At 35.9% G+C, this 17,486-nt stretch overlaps 1 protein-coding gene across 1 annotated transcript in view; it reads left to right on the top strand.

Moving 5' to 3' along the window:
• The window catches only part of GRM3 (glutamate metabotropic receptor 3), a 229,898-nt gene that overhangs the window by 188,589 nt on the left and 23,823 nt on the right, over positions 1–17,486 (top strand). Inside the window, exon 4 of the mRNA XM_081079463.1 lies at positions 14,735–15,801. Within this exon, the coding sequence (XP_080935589.1) occupies positions 14,735–15,801 (1,067 nt within the window). The remainder of the gene's footprint in view (positions 1–14,734; positions 15,802–17,486) is intronic.

Raw genomic sequence — 17,486 nt, 5'->3', positions numbered from 1 at the left:
TTCCTAGAAGATGATTGACAGCAAGGAGACATCCAACTGAGTTGACTGATTTTTCAAAAAGGAATAAAAGGAAAACTGTGGAGAGCTATATAGAATAGGGTCTGTGGTAGAGGTGGAGGCAAAGTAGGAACAGGGTTCAGTAAAGCTGTTGATGAATGTGCAAAGGTGAGAGCTTTGAAGGAGAATGTTGAAGGGAGTATATAAGCTGGAAATGACTGTAGGAAGAAAAAAGACTAGGTAATCGTAACCTCCATATGGTTACACCATAAAGAATTTATGTGGCATGGATGTTTTAAATTTATAAAGAGGTTTGAGATTATCAAACTATTTCTAGAAATCCAAACATTTATTGTCCTAGACCAGGTTTGCTCAGTCTTGGCACTACTCATATTTGGGGCTGGATATAATTGTTTATTGTGAGGGTATGCTCTGTGTACCAGATGCCTACCCTAAGTCATGACAACCAAAAACGTCTCCAGACATTGTCAAATGTTTTCTGGGGAGCAAAATCACCCCTGGCTGGAAACCAGTGGTTTTTAACCTGGGCTGTATAGTTATATACTAAACTATCAAAATACAAGTGCAAAGGCCCATTTCCTAAGATGGATGTTTAATTGTTCTCTGGTATGGCTGTTACTGGCATGTTTTTAAAATTCCTGACATGATGCTATTCAGCCTGTGAAGTGTAATAATCGCTTTAGAAAACAATTAGAGAATGCCTACTATGTGCTAGGCATTGCCTTAGATGATGAGAGTATAAAGATGGATGAGACATTGTCCTTAAACTAGAGAGGCTTAAGATCTAGTGAAGAGATGGAAATACAGTGGATACTTTTCCACTATGTTATAGTCAATTTCCTTAAAGTTAAATGTCCGGGACACTGTCAGCACAGAGGAAGAGCTGGTAGACTAATGGCACAATATTCAAAATACTACCTTTCCACCAGAATGTCTAAAATTCAAAGGCAGCAACGTGAAAGTAGTGAAGCAACTGGAACTCACACACATAACAGTTTTACTAGAGTGTACATATACATACCACATACACCTGTATACACACGCATACACACACACACAAACACCACAAATGCATCCATGTATAGGAAAAGTCATAGCTGCAGGTAAGAGATGCTCTCCGTGCCTCACCCAAATCTTCTTAGCACTCACTCTTCTCATCATTCCAATGGTTTCTTAATATAAGCATCTGGGACTGCCCGGGAGCTTTCTCTGGCCACAGGAACATGCTCTGCCTGTACCTAGAACAGGTCAACAATGCCATAATGTCGCCACCCCTGGAGCAGCCCTCAGCCAATGACAAAGAGAAGTTGTCCCATCCGAGCTAGTGAGTAAGCTGGGTGTTATGTCCAAACTCCCATTCTATGCTGTCTACCGAAGGACCCCAGTGAGAATGAGACCTGCATGTCCTCATTGATACCTTTCTCCTGTCTATATCTTATTTCTCCACTCCCTTATAAACTCCTAAGTCAGCTTCTCAAGTCTACGAGTATGTCTTGGGGTTTGCTTGTGGGATAACTCAGCTGAAGACAGAGCGTTATTCACATAGGCTACAGATTTAAAGAAAGAAAAAAGTGAAATGTCCATAACAAACACGTGGCTAAAAAAATCGTGGCACATATATATCATTAAATTCTACGCATCAGTAAAAATGAACCAACTGTTGCTTTGCCTCACTACTGGAATAAATCTCACCAAACTTAATTTTGAGCAAAATATGTTAATAGAAAATAATACGTGCCTTATAATTACATTCATGGAAGGTTTACTATCAGGAAAAACTAGTTCTTGGTACTAAAACGTATAATGGTGGCCACCTTTGGAAGGAAGGAAGGGGAGATAGGGACAGAAACAAGGTGACTGGTGCTATTCCATTTCTTAACACCCTTAACGTGACATGGGTATGTTCATTTTCTGATAATTCACTTACTTTTACCCTTTTGCTATATACATTTTCAATTAAAAGTTTTTAAAAATCTAAACATCTAGATTTTTAAAAATCTAAAATTTACCATAGGGAACGTGAGCAGAGTAATAGATTATGTAACAAAGATTATGTAGATTGTGTAACAAAGAGGGCAGGAGTTAGGGAAAAGAGGGTAGAAAAAGACGTTGCAGTAGCATTAGCTCACATTAAAGAGGGTTCCTCACCAAAGATTCAGTGTGGCTACCACGAGACTTCCAGCTAAATTAAATAAAGTAAGCAAAAGCGGGCTCTGAGCCTGATCCCTGGAATGGGGGTGAAGGGGATCAGACGCTCACTAATTTTCACTCACTGGTATTTTGTCTGTGCCTTGCCTCCATATTTTGCATTCTCAGTGTTCCTTTCTGAGCGGCTTTGAGTGCTGGAAATTTCAGCAATAGTATGTAGAACCTAAACAATAAAATGTATAATGAAGTAAAATGTATAATGAAGCATTAGAAGCATTAGCCATGCTAACTTTTCAGAACTGAAAGTCATCACACCGTTTAAATAGCAATGATCTTTCAATAGCTTTTCTCAGACACTTACTTTCACTGTGCACCTTTGGTACTTACCAAGCATTTTTCAGAGGCGACACGGAGCATCTAAGGCATCTAGGTGGTCCTTTGCCCCAGCAGCTACCCTCTGTTGGTACATAATCGTGGAAATTCATCAGAGATATTGTTCCTAATTGGTAGGCAAATTACTTACTGACAGCCAAGGATTCATTCTTGTTCTTTCCTATTCCCAGCTGCACGGTGTTTGTAAAAGATTCTGTTTGCTCTAGTCAAAGGGTTTTAATGTCTCTACCTCTTGACCTCTAATAGGTCTTTCAAGGGAGATGCCATTTTCTGTCTCTTCACCTACATATGTCTTTATTCCAATTCATCAAATTCACAGAAACCTCAGTGAGGGCCTGGTTGTGAAATACTGTGAAATTGGAGCCATGTTGCTATTAGTAGCTTTTGCAATTTTCATTAGTATTTATGAATGTGAACCCAGGCAGTGGCAGGGATATTGAGTCACATTATTGTCTTACCTTAATTGGACTTCGTCTGAGAAGAAAAAAATAAGGAGCCGACTTTATTTTCTCCTGCCACTGAGCCCATCTCTACTAAGTGGGCCCTAGTAGGACTGATCATCAAGTATTAAACTTTTCAAATAAATCCAGTCCAAACTGGAGTCAGAACTAATTGGATAATGAGCTAAACTAAAAAGTCATCCTCCTGACTTGAGGCCATATCAGCCTCCTTCTGAAAAGTGAGGACCTGATTTTGAGTAGTTGTCGCCAGAGACTCGGGGGGATATCAAAGAGAGGACTCAACCTGGAGCAGCGGTGGCCAGGTTCTTGTCTTGCACAAGAAAGAATTCAAGAGCTAGACAGGATGCAGGAAAGTGAAAGAGATTTATTGAAAATGAAAAGTACACACATGAGAGGAAAATGAGAGTGAACTCAGGGAAAGAATGCTCTGAGGATGTCACAATCAGGGTTATTTATCCCTAGCAGGGTGGGAATTGGTGACATCCCATTGAAGTAGTTCATTCATCTTCTTCCCCTGGGTGGGACCCTCTGTTTCCTGCTTTTTCTTCCCTATTTGGTTCCTCCAGAACTGTCATGGCATCAGATGCATGATGGGAGTTATAGTAATCACAATGGAAATGACATTAAAATAAGCTAAAGGTCAGGTCCCCAGTCAACAGGATTAGCCTAGCTGGATGAAACTGGTTCTTATTTTTCTCCAGTTGCAGGTGCTGGATGTGATCATTTGTTACTTGTATAACCAGTGAAGCACTTCACCTAGACTACTTATTATGCCTCATAGTGAGGGGCTTGAAACTAGATTTTGGAGGTTTGTTAAGTCTTTTTGAAAAAAAAATCCCACCATCTTTCCAGTTCTTTTTTCTCCCTTTAGTTTGGGTTTTTCATGCTATTGCAACAACAAAAGGTGATTTGTTTTTCCATTTCTAATGATGCTTACTCCCTTGATGAAATTCAACTCGAGAAATAGGAAACTCCCAAGAGTTTCCTCACTCTAAAGAATTATTCAACTGATCACCAGAGAACCATGGTGATGGTTCACTAGACTGTAACTATTTCCCAGGTGAGTCATTTGACTTAGAGGCAACCCTAAATGCACCATAAAGGCGACAGGATCAATCCCCTAAGGGCTTCAAGCTTCTCTGTCACTTGAAGTCACTCCAGCAGCTCCTGAGAAAGAGCTTGGTTATCTTACCTGCCTCTTCACTACATAGGCCAGTCATTTTTGGAATAACCATTCAGAAACAGGATTATTCTCACATGTGGAATATTTGACAGACACAGTTTACCTTTTGTTTTCTACGTTCTTCTTCCGTTCTCTTTCATTCTAGTATAAACACAGCAACCTTTGATTCCAAACTGAAGATCAGGGCACTTCAGCGGACAGTGGATTTTTCTTGAGAATTTTTAGTGCACTTATTTGAAGTATTACTTTAATGTGTTATATGTATTTAAATGATTTAGACACTGGACCATGCTTTGTTACATATTTAACAAAACAAATTTAGTAAGAAGTAAAGTTATATTAAAAAACAAAATTGCACCAAAAGTACTTTGGTTCACCACCCACTTACCAAGCACTGGTTATATTTGCTGTAGTCTCATTTTCATAATTTACTTTGTAAACTGTGCTGCCTTGCTCAATTATACTTTACACTTTTTTAACTTTATAATTTATTTTTATCAAAATAACACATGTGCATAATTTTTGCATGAATTCAATAAGCTTATAAGAAAGAACAATTTCTTGCTTCACCCTTTCTTAGGTCAAGTCCATTCTCCTCATTTATTCAATTTGATTCTTGATAATGTCCTCCCTCTATTTTCTCTCTCCCTCTTTTTGGAGCTGTTGATTTAATGTTGAAATTTCACAGAATATTCTCTAATTTTCCTCTTTTCTTTTCTACTTTCCACCTCAGCGTTTTTGTTAAACTTCGGGAGTTTTCTCAAGTTTATCTTTCAATCCTTATATTGAATATCTATTTCTCCTATTTCATTTCCAAAAGCTCATTCTTGTTCTCTGAATGTTTCTTTTTAAGACTACACCATACCTATCTCATAGATGCAACATCTTCTCTTATCTCTCTCAGCACATAATTGTTTCAAAGCTTTTGTCTTTTGCTCCCTGCATTGTATCTAATTTACTCCAAGTTTCTTTTTCAGGTTGTTTCAGTCTCTCATTTTCGGGTTAGAAGTTTACTTAAATGTCTGCTAATCCTTAATTGTCAAATTATGTTTTCCTTGTTTTGTTATGTTTTGAATAGGTAATACAGTCACATGCTTCAAAATGCAAGAAGTATACATAAGAATTCAGTAAAAATTTACCTCCTATTTTCAGCAATCATCTGCCATTTCCCATTCCTTGCCCATTAGTAACCACTGTTCTTGAGTAGTCTTCCAGAGTTCCTTTATGCACATAAAAAAAGAATAGATTCTATTGTCCCTATTTACATAAAAGGTAACATACTAAATGTTATATTAAGTGTACTTTATTACACCTTGCTTTTTTACAGATAACAATGTGACAGATGATTTTTATAGCTCCATAATATGTGTCACATAGAACACTTCCTCATTTTTTCATAGCTGTTAGTAATCCATTTTCTTCATCATTGATCATTTCCAATTTTTTTCTATCATCCACAATGTTGCAATAAACATGGTTAAAACATCATTTCACACATATGCAAGTATAGTTGTAGGATACATGCCACAGATTGGAATTGCTAAGTCAAAAGTTACATGTGTTTATAATTTTGAAAAATGTTGTCAAGTTACCCTCTATTGGAAGTATCCCACTTTACCTACCTATCAGCGTAAGGTTGCTCTTGCTTCACTAGAGCCTTGTTAACAAAATACATGTACAAATGCAAAATAGTTTTACTCTTTCTATTAGTTTTCTATTGCCTTTGTAACAAATTATCACAAACTTATTCACTTAAATCAACATAAACTTATTATCTAACAGTTCTGGAGGTTAGAGCCAAATGGATCCCAAATGGATCACACTGACTAAGATTTAAGGTGTCAGCAGGCTGCAGTGCTTTCTGAAGGCATTAAGTGAGGATCCATTGGATCCATTTTTCTTCCTTCCTTCCTTCCTTTTTTCCTTCCTTTTTTCTTTCCTTCCTTCCTTCCTTCCTTCCTTCCTTCCTTCCTTCCTTCCTTCCTTCTTTCTTTCTTTCTTTTCTTTCTTTTCTTTTTTCCTTTTTTTCCTTGTCCAGCTTCTAGAGGACATCTTTAAGGGACTATTATTCTACCTACAGCAATTTGCATTTTTCTTCATTTTAACTGATGTTGAACATATTTTCATGTTTTTCAGGACTATTTGTTTTCCCTTTTAGTGAAATCCCTGTTCATAGTCTTTGATCATTTCTCCACTGGTTTATTTGAATCTTCTATGTATTATAAATTAGCCCATTATCTATAATATCAGTTGTAAATATTATTTCCTAGCCTGTAATTTGTGCTCCTTTCAAACTTATATTGGTTGTTATTCAGATTTTGTTAATTTAATATAATTAGATTTAATTTTTTGTTTTATAGTTTCTGTATTTTCAATGCTAATTAAAAAGAAAGGACTTCCCCAACTCCAATATTAAAGTAATTCATCCTTTTAAAAAAATTGCTGCACTGTATGGTTTTATTTTTCATACGTAAAACTTTTATTCTTTTAAAATTCATTTCGGTATAAGTAACAAAATTTAAATCCAATTAATCTTTTTACAGTTAACTAAACAGTTGCCTGACATCATTTATTGAATATCTTTCCTCATTGTTTAAGATGCCACCTTCATCATGTGTAAAATTGTATCATGTATTGGATCTATTTATGGATATTTCATACAACTCCATTGGTTTTTCCATGTATTCATGAGTCAGTATCACACTGTTTATTATTATTATTACTATTATATTAGTTTTAAGTGTACAAAATAACATGATTAGACATTTACACCCCTCACAAAGTATAACCCTCCCCAAGTCTACTACCCTTCTGACATCTTATATAGCTGTTACAATACCATTGACTATATTCCTTATGCTGTACTTTATATCCCATGAATACACACACACACACACACACACACACACACACACACACACACCAGGGGTGCCAAAAAATATATACACATTTTAAGAAATGTTATCTATGCTCAAGCAGTAGTTTGTCATAATCAGAAGTGTCTGGGCACTGATGGTAACCACTTTGAGCACCTCTTGTAATTGCAGAAATCAAACGTGACTTGTATTCATCTTTTGTTATTGGTATATATTGAGTATTACAATTAATACAGTTTTTACAATTAATACAGTTTTTTTCCTTTTTTAACATGTGTATAATTTTTTTGGCACCTTATATATGTGTGTGTGTGTGTGAGTGTGTGTGTGTAGAAAACTATAGTTGACATTCAATATTATTCTAATTATTCTACATCAGCTTCAGGTGTACAGTGTAGTGGACAGGCATCTACACAATCTATGAAATGATCCCCCTGATAAATCCAGTGCCATCTGGCACCCTACATGATCTTTAAAACATTACTGATTATATTCCCCGTACTGTATTTTACATCCCCGTGACTATTTTGTGACTATCAACTTGTACTTTCTAATCCCTTCACTTCCCCATCCTCCAAATCCCCCACCTGTCTAGCAACCATTAGTTTTTCTTCTCTGTATCTCCGAGTCCATTTCTGTTTTGCTTGTTTATTCTGTTCTTTAGATTTCCACATATGAGTGAGATCATAAGGTATTTGTCTTTGTCAGTCTGACTTATTTCACTTAGTATAATACCCTCTAGGTCCATCCATATTGTTGCAAATGGTAAGATTTCATTCTTTTTTATAGCACAGTAATACTCCATTGTATAAATGTACCACAGTTTCTTTATCCAATCGTCTATTGATGGGCATTTTGGTTGTTTCCATATCTTGGTTATTGTGAATAGCACTGCAATAGACATAGGAGTGCGTATATTTTTTCAAATTAGTGTTTTGGATTTCTTTGGATACCCAGGAGTGGAATTGCTGGGTCATAAGGTAGTTCTATTTTTAATTTTTTGAGGAACCTCCTTACTGTTTTCCATAGTGGCTGTACCAGTTTGCATTCCCGCCAACCATGCATGAAGATTCCCTTTTCTTTACATCCTCTCCAATACTTGTTTGTTGATTTATTGATGACAGCCATTCTGACAGGAATAAGGTGTTATCCCGTGGTTTTTGTTTGCATTTCACTAATGATTAGTGACGTTGAGCATCTTTTCATATGTCTATTGGTTATCTGTATGTCCTCTTTAGAGAAATATCTTTTCATGTCCTCTGCCCATTTTTTAATTGGGGTGCTTATTTTTTTGGTGTTGAGTTATATGTGTTTTTTAAATAAATTTTGCATATGAACCACTTATCATATGAATCATTGGCAAATATCTTCTCCCATTCAGTAGGATGTCTTTTGTTGTAGTTGATAGTTTGCTGTGAAAAAACATTTTTATTTTTTTTATTTATTTTTTTTATTATTTTTATTAGTTTCAGGTGTACAAGACAAGGTAATACTTAGACATTCATCATTTATATCCCTCACACTGTGACCCCCCCTCCCCCCATCCATTATCCCTCCGACCTCACACTGAGCCATCACATTATATATATATAAAATTATAGTTGGCATTCATCAATGTTTAGCTTCTGGTGTACAATGCCATGATCAGGCATCCACATTATCTCTGAGGTGGTCTCCCAAATAGGACGCATGTCCATCGGATACCCAACAAAATCTTTACAACATTATTGAATAAGTTCCCCAAATTAATTTTCAGAAAACCCTGAGGCCATCTTGTGGTTACCAGCTGCTTCCTAATCCCTTCACCTTTCCCCTTATCCCCAACCCCCCCCCCCGCCCCCGCCCATCTAACAACTCTCGGTTTTTTCTTTGTGTCCTCAAAACTGTCTCTGATTAGTTCATTCACATATTCTTTTCTTTAGATTCCGCATATAAGTGAGATCATATGGTACTTGTCTTTCTCTTTCTGACTTATTTCACTTAACATAATGTTCTCTAGATCCATCCATGTTGTTGCAAATGATAAGATTTCTTTTTTCTTTATGGCTGTGTAATACTCCATTGTATAAATGTACCACAGCTTCTTAATCCAGTCATCTACCGATGGGCATTTCGGTTGTTTCCATATCTTAGCTATTGTGTAAAGTGCTGCAATAAACATAGGAGTGCATACTGATTTTTGAATTGGAGTTTTGGATTTCTCCAGGTAGATGCCTAGGAGTGGAATTACTGGATCATAGGGTAGTTCCATTTTCAGATTCCTGAGATGCCTCCATACTGTTTTCCATAGTGGCTGCACTAATCTGCAATCCCACCAGCAGTGCACTAGCGTTCCCTTGAAAAAACATTTTTAGTTTGATGTAGTCCCATATGTTTAGTTTTTCTTTTGCTTTCCTTGCCCAGGGGGATATATCAGTAAAAATATTACTAAGGATAACGGCTGCAAGTTTATTTCCTATACTTTCTTGTAGGAGTTTTTTGGTTTTGGGTCTTACATTTAAGTCTTTAAAACATTTTTAGTTTATTTTTATATATGGTGTAAGGAGGTGGTCCAGTTTCATTTTTTTGCGTGTTCCCAGCACCATTTATCATATAGACTGTCTTTATTCCAATATAAATTATTGCTTCTTTTGTCATAGATTAAAATGACCACATAGGAATGGATGTATTTCTGGGCTCTCTATTCTGTTCCATTGATCTATGTGTCTGTTTTTATGCCAGTACCATGCTGTTTTGATTACTATAGCCTTGTAGTATGATTTGATGTTAGGTAGCGTGATAACTCCCACTTTGTTCTTATTTCTCAGGATTGCTGAGTATCACACTTTTAATAATTGAGACTTTGTAATGTGTTTTAATATCTGGTAATGCTAATGATCCCTCATTTCTCTTCTTTCTCCTGACCATTCTTACAGATTTATATTTCCATATGAACTTTGGGTTCAACTTGTTTAGCTTTTTCTTTTTTCTTTTTAAGTTGGTATTTTTATTGAAATTTACTATTTATGCATTATTAGTAAAATCAACTAACAGAGACTTGAATCCTATCCAAGAACATGGGGTGTCTTTGCATTTATTCTAGCATTCTTTTGTGTCTTTCATTGATTTTCATATAGGTCTTTCATATATTTTGTTAAATTTACCCTGATTTTTTATTGTTTTTGATGCCATTGTAGTAGAATGTTGTTTTTTTATTATTATTTGCATATGTAAACTATTTTTTCCAAAATATCTTAGCAAATCTCTTAGTAATTCATTATATCAACAGAAGCAATTGATCATAACTACATTCCCAATCCTCAAATGTGATAGAAGAAATATACCTTGCAGCATTATTCCCCTAGAATGACAAAATTCATATTTTGTGTGTGTATTTGGAATAGCACATCATCAAATTTTAATTTTTAAATATTTTTATTATGAAATGCTAAGTCACACAAAGAACATGCTTAATTCAGTACAAATTATGAAGCACAGCAATAAAATAAGCATCCATGAATAACACTCCACCCAAAATAGAAACAGAATATATCAAATTGGTATCCACCTTTGTGCTCTTCCCTAACCCACTCCTCTGCATACCACTGCTCCAACCAATATACATTAGCCTGAATTTCGTCGTCATCGTTCACTTTTTTTAAAAAGTGTATCTTTTCTGTATGTATCCTGAAACGATATGTTTAGTCTTTGTTCATCTTAGAACTTTATAAAAATAGTATTATACACTCTTTTCACACAATATTGTTTCTAAAACACATTCATCTTCTTTCCTATAACTGTTGTTAAATTTCACAACAGTATAAAATTGTGAATAATCCACAAAATTATTTTTGAGTGCTGTTGGAAATTGAAGTTGTTTCCAGTTGTTTTTTCCCTTATAAACAGTACTAATAACGTTCATCTACAGGTTTTTGGCACATATGTGCAAAAATTTCTCTATAGTACATGTGGAAGAATGTGATTTCTGGCTCATAAATATGCAAATATTTAACTTTAATATCAAATTGCATGCTTCAAATTGCTGTGTATAAGTTCACTTGGCTCTATTTCAGGAATGTGCAAATTTTTATGGAATGCATTATATGGTAAATATTTTAAAGCCATAAAATCCCTAGTGAAACTACTCAACTCTACTGTTTTAGTGGAAAAGCAGCCATAGATAATATGTTAACAAATGAGTAAGGCTGTGTTCCAATAAAACTTCATTTACCATACAGGCAACAGGAAGAATATGGCCCATGGGCCATAGTTTTCCAACTCTTGCTCTATATCAACATCGTTGCTCCATATTTTTATACTTTTTAACAGAAACTTTTTAACAGCAATGTTTTAACAAAAAAACAGCAAAAGAGAAAAAAGGCAAATGTGACAAAATGTTAACAATTAATTAAGTCCAAGTGATTCCAAGGCTACTACATCCATTATACTTCTCTTTCATCATTTCTGTAGATTTTAAATTATTCAAAATAAAAATGTAGGAGGGAAAAAACTGATGAAAAGTCTAAATATATTCTGCCCCTTTATTTTAAAATAACCTCATAAAAAATAGTAGCAACATTATGTCAAAGCCAGAGCTAAAGTCCTTACATAGCATCTTTAAAAATTTATTAATGCTCAACATTTTCAAACAATTAAGAAAAATGGGAATTGAAATATTATTACTATATTTTCAGGAGTAGGAATCAATTTTATAATTCTTTTGTTATATCAGACTAAATTTTTGTTTTCTACATTTACAAAAACTGCATTAAAAATTTGGGGACTCCTTTTATATGTTACTGATAAGTTAAATGTTGAATATTTTAACACACTTGCCTCAAGCTTAAGAACCTCAGATATGTTATTAAAATTGTTATCCTTAACTAGGCAACCAGTCTTCCCAATATTCAGTTGATGATATTAGATGATTTGCAGAAAAGATTTGTAAAAAGAATGTTTTATATCTGTAGTACTTATGTCATTAGCTCACACGCCAACAATCTTACCGATATCCCTCTCCAGCTCGGAACACACAAAACAATCAGTTTTCTCACCTATTAAATATATTACTTTTAAGAAACTGCATTCAAAAATACCTGTGACAATAGTGAAACGTTTAAATTAGAGATATAAAACATATTCCTTTTACAAATCTTTTCCTGAAAATTCAATAACATCAACTGAACATTGGTGGAGATTGATTGTGTAGAGTAAAAAATTAATCACACATATGAAGTTCTTATACTTGATGTGAAATGTGTTAAAATACTCAACATTTTACTTACATATTTGTAACATATGAAAGGAGTCCCTAAAATGTTTAATGCAATTTTTCTAAGCATAGACTAAACAAATTTATTTTTGTGTTACATAAGAATTCTGATATTGATTCCTACTCCTGAAACTATAGTAATAATGTTTCAACTCCTATGTTCACTTGTCCTAACAGATATTAAAGCATAGCCAAAAGCTGTAGTAGTTTCAGAGAGATCATAATGCTGTGGAAAGAGAACAAGAGAAACAACAAATAACATACAGAGTTGAATATCATGCTATTTAATATTTGGCAAGTGTTAAATCAATAGAAATTATTTAACCTATTTAGTATTTTTATATTATTTTATAATTTTCATTTATAACATGCAGATTAAGGAACAGAGTCAGAAAGGTTAATTTTCCTAAAGACATATGGCTATCAAAAGGCAGAGGTGAGAATCACACATAATTAATCTAAATCCAAAACCGTGCACTCATCCAACTACATCACTCTGTCTCACTATGAATTCAAAGCCAATCCACAACTGGAGTACAGATACACAGACATATGTGATGGGTTTTGGCAAATGTGGCAGAAAGCTAAATAGAGGTTAGTAAACTGAAACGGCAGGTGAGAGACAATATCATTAAGAGAAAAAAATCATAATAAGGGAGGAATAAATTTGGCACATTGGACTACATTTGCTAACAGACTTTATATGTGGTATGAAATGTTACTGTAAACTACCCAACCCAGCAATGTAGGGTCACCTATGCGTCCTAAGCAGAGGAGAGCTTTTGGTAAAATGTGAAGTTTTATTTTATCAAGGACCCAAGTAACTCACTAAGGGACATTTCCTCCATAAAATAACTGGACCCACGAATAGTAAGATGTTTCCCACTGGCTGAAACAGCATGAGCTTCAGAAATGGTGGAATAAAGCCCAGGGAGTAGGCAAGAAAAACAGGAAATACCCACAGAGTAAGAGATTGCAGTGTCCTCAAATTTCCACATTCTTATTCCATAGGATGGTAGTTGGGCATATTAGCTAAAACACATTCCTAAGCCTCTCTTGAACTTGGGTGTGGTCCTACAACTAATTTCTAATCAATAAATGTGAATGAAAACATGTGCCCCTTTCAGGGTTACATTTTTAAACAATAGGTATACCTGTTTCACACTCTCTTTCTTCTTCCACTGGATGGACACTGATGAGGAAGAGGCTCTAGGAATTGGTACAGCTTCAAGAGGTAAGAAACCTGGGTTCCTGAATCACCATGTGGAGAAGAGACACCCACCAAAACCTTAGACTGCTGCATGAGGGAGAGATAAACTTCCATTGTGCTTAAGCCATGAAACAATTTTGGGTTTATTTACCGATACAGCTAAGTCTATTCTGACTAATAGAGTTTGTCTGCACATCATGTAGACATAGGCAACATTCTTGTATGTCTAAGGCAAGAGTAAAGTTTGGCAGTGTGAAGTAATAGATACACAGTAGACCAGAGCAGGTGGCATAAAAATTGGTGATCAGAGTGGCAGCTGACATTGGCAAGAAAGACATGAGCACCAGATATAAAAGAAACACAGGTGCTTAGAGAGCTGCTGCTTAGGGACTCACAGAGGACTATAAGAAAGAGACAGGGTTGAGGGCACGTCATTGGGCTGAGGACGACTGACTCTTTATAGTTAGGAACAAACTTTAAAGCATAGTTACTTACCTTCTTCACACTGTTGGTGCCTTAAAAATATCCAGGTTATACATTTATATGGATAGGAGCATACTGCATATAGACACAAGCATATATGTAGTCAGAATGAATGTTCTCTAAACAATAAAAATATTAGAGTTGAAGGATTATAGATGGGTTTTCACTTTTTTTCCCCTGCTGAATAATTTGAACTGTTTAAAAGAAGCATACCATACATTTGTCATGAAACTTTTTTTCTTCATTTTGAAGGAGAGAAATTCTATTAATTGTGTATTTTTATGAAAATACTAAGGCAGCTGTATATAAATAAATATAAGCATGAGACAGATTTTTGTCCAATTCCTATTGTGAAATATTTCAAGAAATGAACATTTCCACAACAAACAGAAAATGCCCACGTTTGCCAGTTCCCATTACATTAGAAGCTCCTTTGAGGGCAGGCACTGTATTGTGCTCCTAATTGTCACTGGCACTTGGCACACAGGAGGCACTCCGGAATGTTAAGTGAATGGATTTATGAATACCAAGTACTCTAGTCGTTTTTAGTGCATAAATTCAATGGTAATTGTTAAATTATTTTGGCCTTGGAATCCCTATTTCCTGTCATTTCAGTTTTGCTAAGTGTATGACATAAAGTAAGTGACTGATCCTACCTAAGACACATAAACAATGTTCTCTTTCTCCCTTTCTTTCACTTTACATTCACAGCTCCATTCAACCCAAATAAAGGTGCAGATAGCATTGTCAAGTTTGACACTTTTGGAGATGGAATGGGCCGATACAACGTGTTTAATTTCCAGTATGTGGGTGGCAAGTATTCCTACTTGAAGGTTGGTCACTGGGCAGAAAGCTTGTGGCTGGATGTGGACTCTATCCACTGGTCCCAGAACTCAATCCCCATTTCCCAGTGCAGTGACCCCTGTGCCCCCAATGAAATGAAGAACATGCAACCAGGCGACGTCTGCTGCTGGATCTGCATACCCTGCGAGCCCTACGAATACCTGGCTGATGAATTTACCTGTATGGACTGCGGCCCTGGGCAGTGGCCCTCTGCAGACCTCTCAGGCTGCTTTGACCTTCCTGAAGACTACATCAAGTGGGAAGATGCTTGGGCCATTGGTCCAGTCACCATCGCCTGCCTGGGTTTTGCGTGTACATGCATGGTTGTAACTGTTTTTATCAAGCACAACAACACACCCTTGGTCAAAGCATCAGGTCGGGAGCTCTGCTATATCTTGTTGTTTGGAGTTGGCCTGTCCTATTGCATGACATTCTTCTTCATTGCCAAGCCGTCCCCAGTCATATGCACACTCCGCCGACTAGGACTGGGGACCTCCTTTGCTATCTGTTACTCAGCCCTGCTGACCAAAACAAACTGCATTGCCCGCATCTTCAATGGGGTAAAGAATGGCGCTCAGAGGCCAAAATTCATCAGCCCAAGTTCTCAGGTTTTCATCTGCCTGGGTCTGATATTGGTGCAAATTGTGGTGGTGTCTGTGTGGCTCATCCTAGAGGCTCCAGGCACCAGGCGCTACACCCTTCCAGAGAAGCGGGAAACAGTCATCTTAAAATGCAATGTCAAAGATTCCAGCATGTTGCTCTCACTTACCTACGATGTGGTCCTGGTGATCTTATGCACTGTGTATGCCTTCAAAACGCGGAAGTGCCCAGAAAATTTCAATGAAGCCAAGTTCATTGGTTTTACCATGTACACCACATGCATCATCTGGTTGGCCTTCCTCCCTATATTTTATGTGACATCAAGTGACTACAGAGTAAGTATTGGAATGGTTTCTTCTTTTTCTTCTTTTATCCTGCCAATGTTTTGTTATGTAGGATTTAAAACAGACCCCCTTTATTTCATCTCTGCAATTAGGTAGATGATTACAAATGTCATGATGAACTGCCATATTATATATAAAATTTATTCACTGTGTTTTAAAAGCATTTACTTAATGCCTACTATGTACAAAGCATTGTGCTAGGCACAGAGAGGAAGATAAATGTAAATGCATGGTCATTCAAGCAATTTATAATCTAGTGGAAGAAAATGTAATACACACTCACACCCCTAAAACTTTTAATTAAATTGAGAAAGTGGATGACAAGAAATAAGACTTAAACCACTCAAAGCCAAATGAGAGTACTTCAAATTAGACACAAGGGGACCTGGCCACTACAGATCCGTCTGTAAGTTAAAATAGGTTTATAACATTAAGCCATGATCAATTTAAAGATCTAAAAAAAATTTCTTTCAAGCTTTAAATAAGCATCATTTCTTCTCTAAAACAGATAAAATGCTATGTTGATTTGTTGTATTTTTTCTACAAATTTAGTTCCTCTAGACTTAAGGTGTAGACAGAATGTGTACATATATAATCGTTGAACTAATTATACTTTTTACTGTACATATCCAAGTAACCAAATTACGTCTTTATTCATATAGTCTTTAGTTATATATAGATCAAATTTCTGAGCTTCAATATAATTACCATCTCCTCTGAAAGAAACAATTCATCATTCCATCACAACTTTTCAAATTATTAAAACCATCTATCAGTTGCTTTTGCATTTATAATTCTGATTTTAATATCTTCCAATGAGTGAGTATATTTTTTTCTCTTGAGGCAATTGGTTTTTATTCTCTATATTTCTTAAATTATCACAGTTGAGTTTTAGGGGTGGCCAGTCAGCTCAGTTGGTTAGAGCATGGTGCTAATAACACCAAGGTTGCTGGTTCAATCCCCATATGGGCTACTGTGAACTGTGCCCTGAGAGGAGAGGAGAGGAGAGCAGAGGAGGGGAGGGGAGGGGAGGGGAGGGGAGGGGAGGGGAGGGGAGGGGAGGGGGAAGGAAGGAAAGCAGGAAGGAAGGAAGGAAGGAAGGAAGGAAGGAAGGAAGGAAGGAAGGAAGGAAGGAAAGAAGGAAGGAAGGAAGGAATTTCTGAGCTTCAATATAATTACCATCTCTTCTGAAAGAAACAATTCATTATTCCATCACAACTTTTCAAATTGTTAAAACCATCTATCAGTTGCTTTTGCATTTATAATTCTGATTCTAATATCTTCCAATGAAAGAAAAGAAAGAAAAGAAAAGAAAGCTTTCCAGTGGCGTAATGGTTTCCTTGTTATACAATGATTTCACAAAATGAAGTGCTTCTGTAGGCTGTAATAGCCCCCAAATCTTCTGTTTATCAGTAATTCCTACATTAGTAAAATCTTGAATATTGCACCTCAAAAAAAGACAAAGCTATTTAAGGAATGGATCAAGATACTGGCAATACTTAACATATCTAATCTATTAAATTATTTACAATCCTATTACTAAAACCTATGGACTACATTAAAGGAAGAGCAAGGAAAATAAAGAACATAAGTTCAATGTTGGGGTAATAGTCAGGGTTTCTAAAACTACCTATAAAAAATTTTGAAAATCTGTCAGAAAAGAAAACATCAGAACT

Source organism: Rhinolophus hipposideros, assembly GCF_964194185.1.
Source record: "Rhinolophus hipposideros genome assembly, chromosome: 18".
NCBI lineage: Eukaryota > Metazoa > Chordata > Mammalia > Chiroptera > Rhinolophidae > Rhinolophus > Rhinolophus hipposideros.
This window is presented reverse-complemented; position numbering and strand designations above follow the sequence as displayed.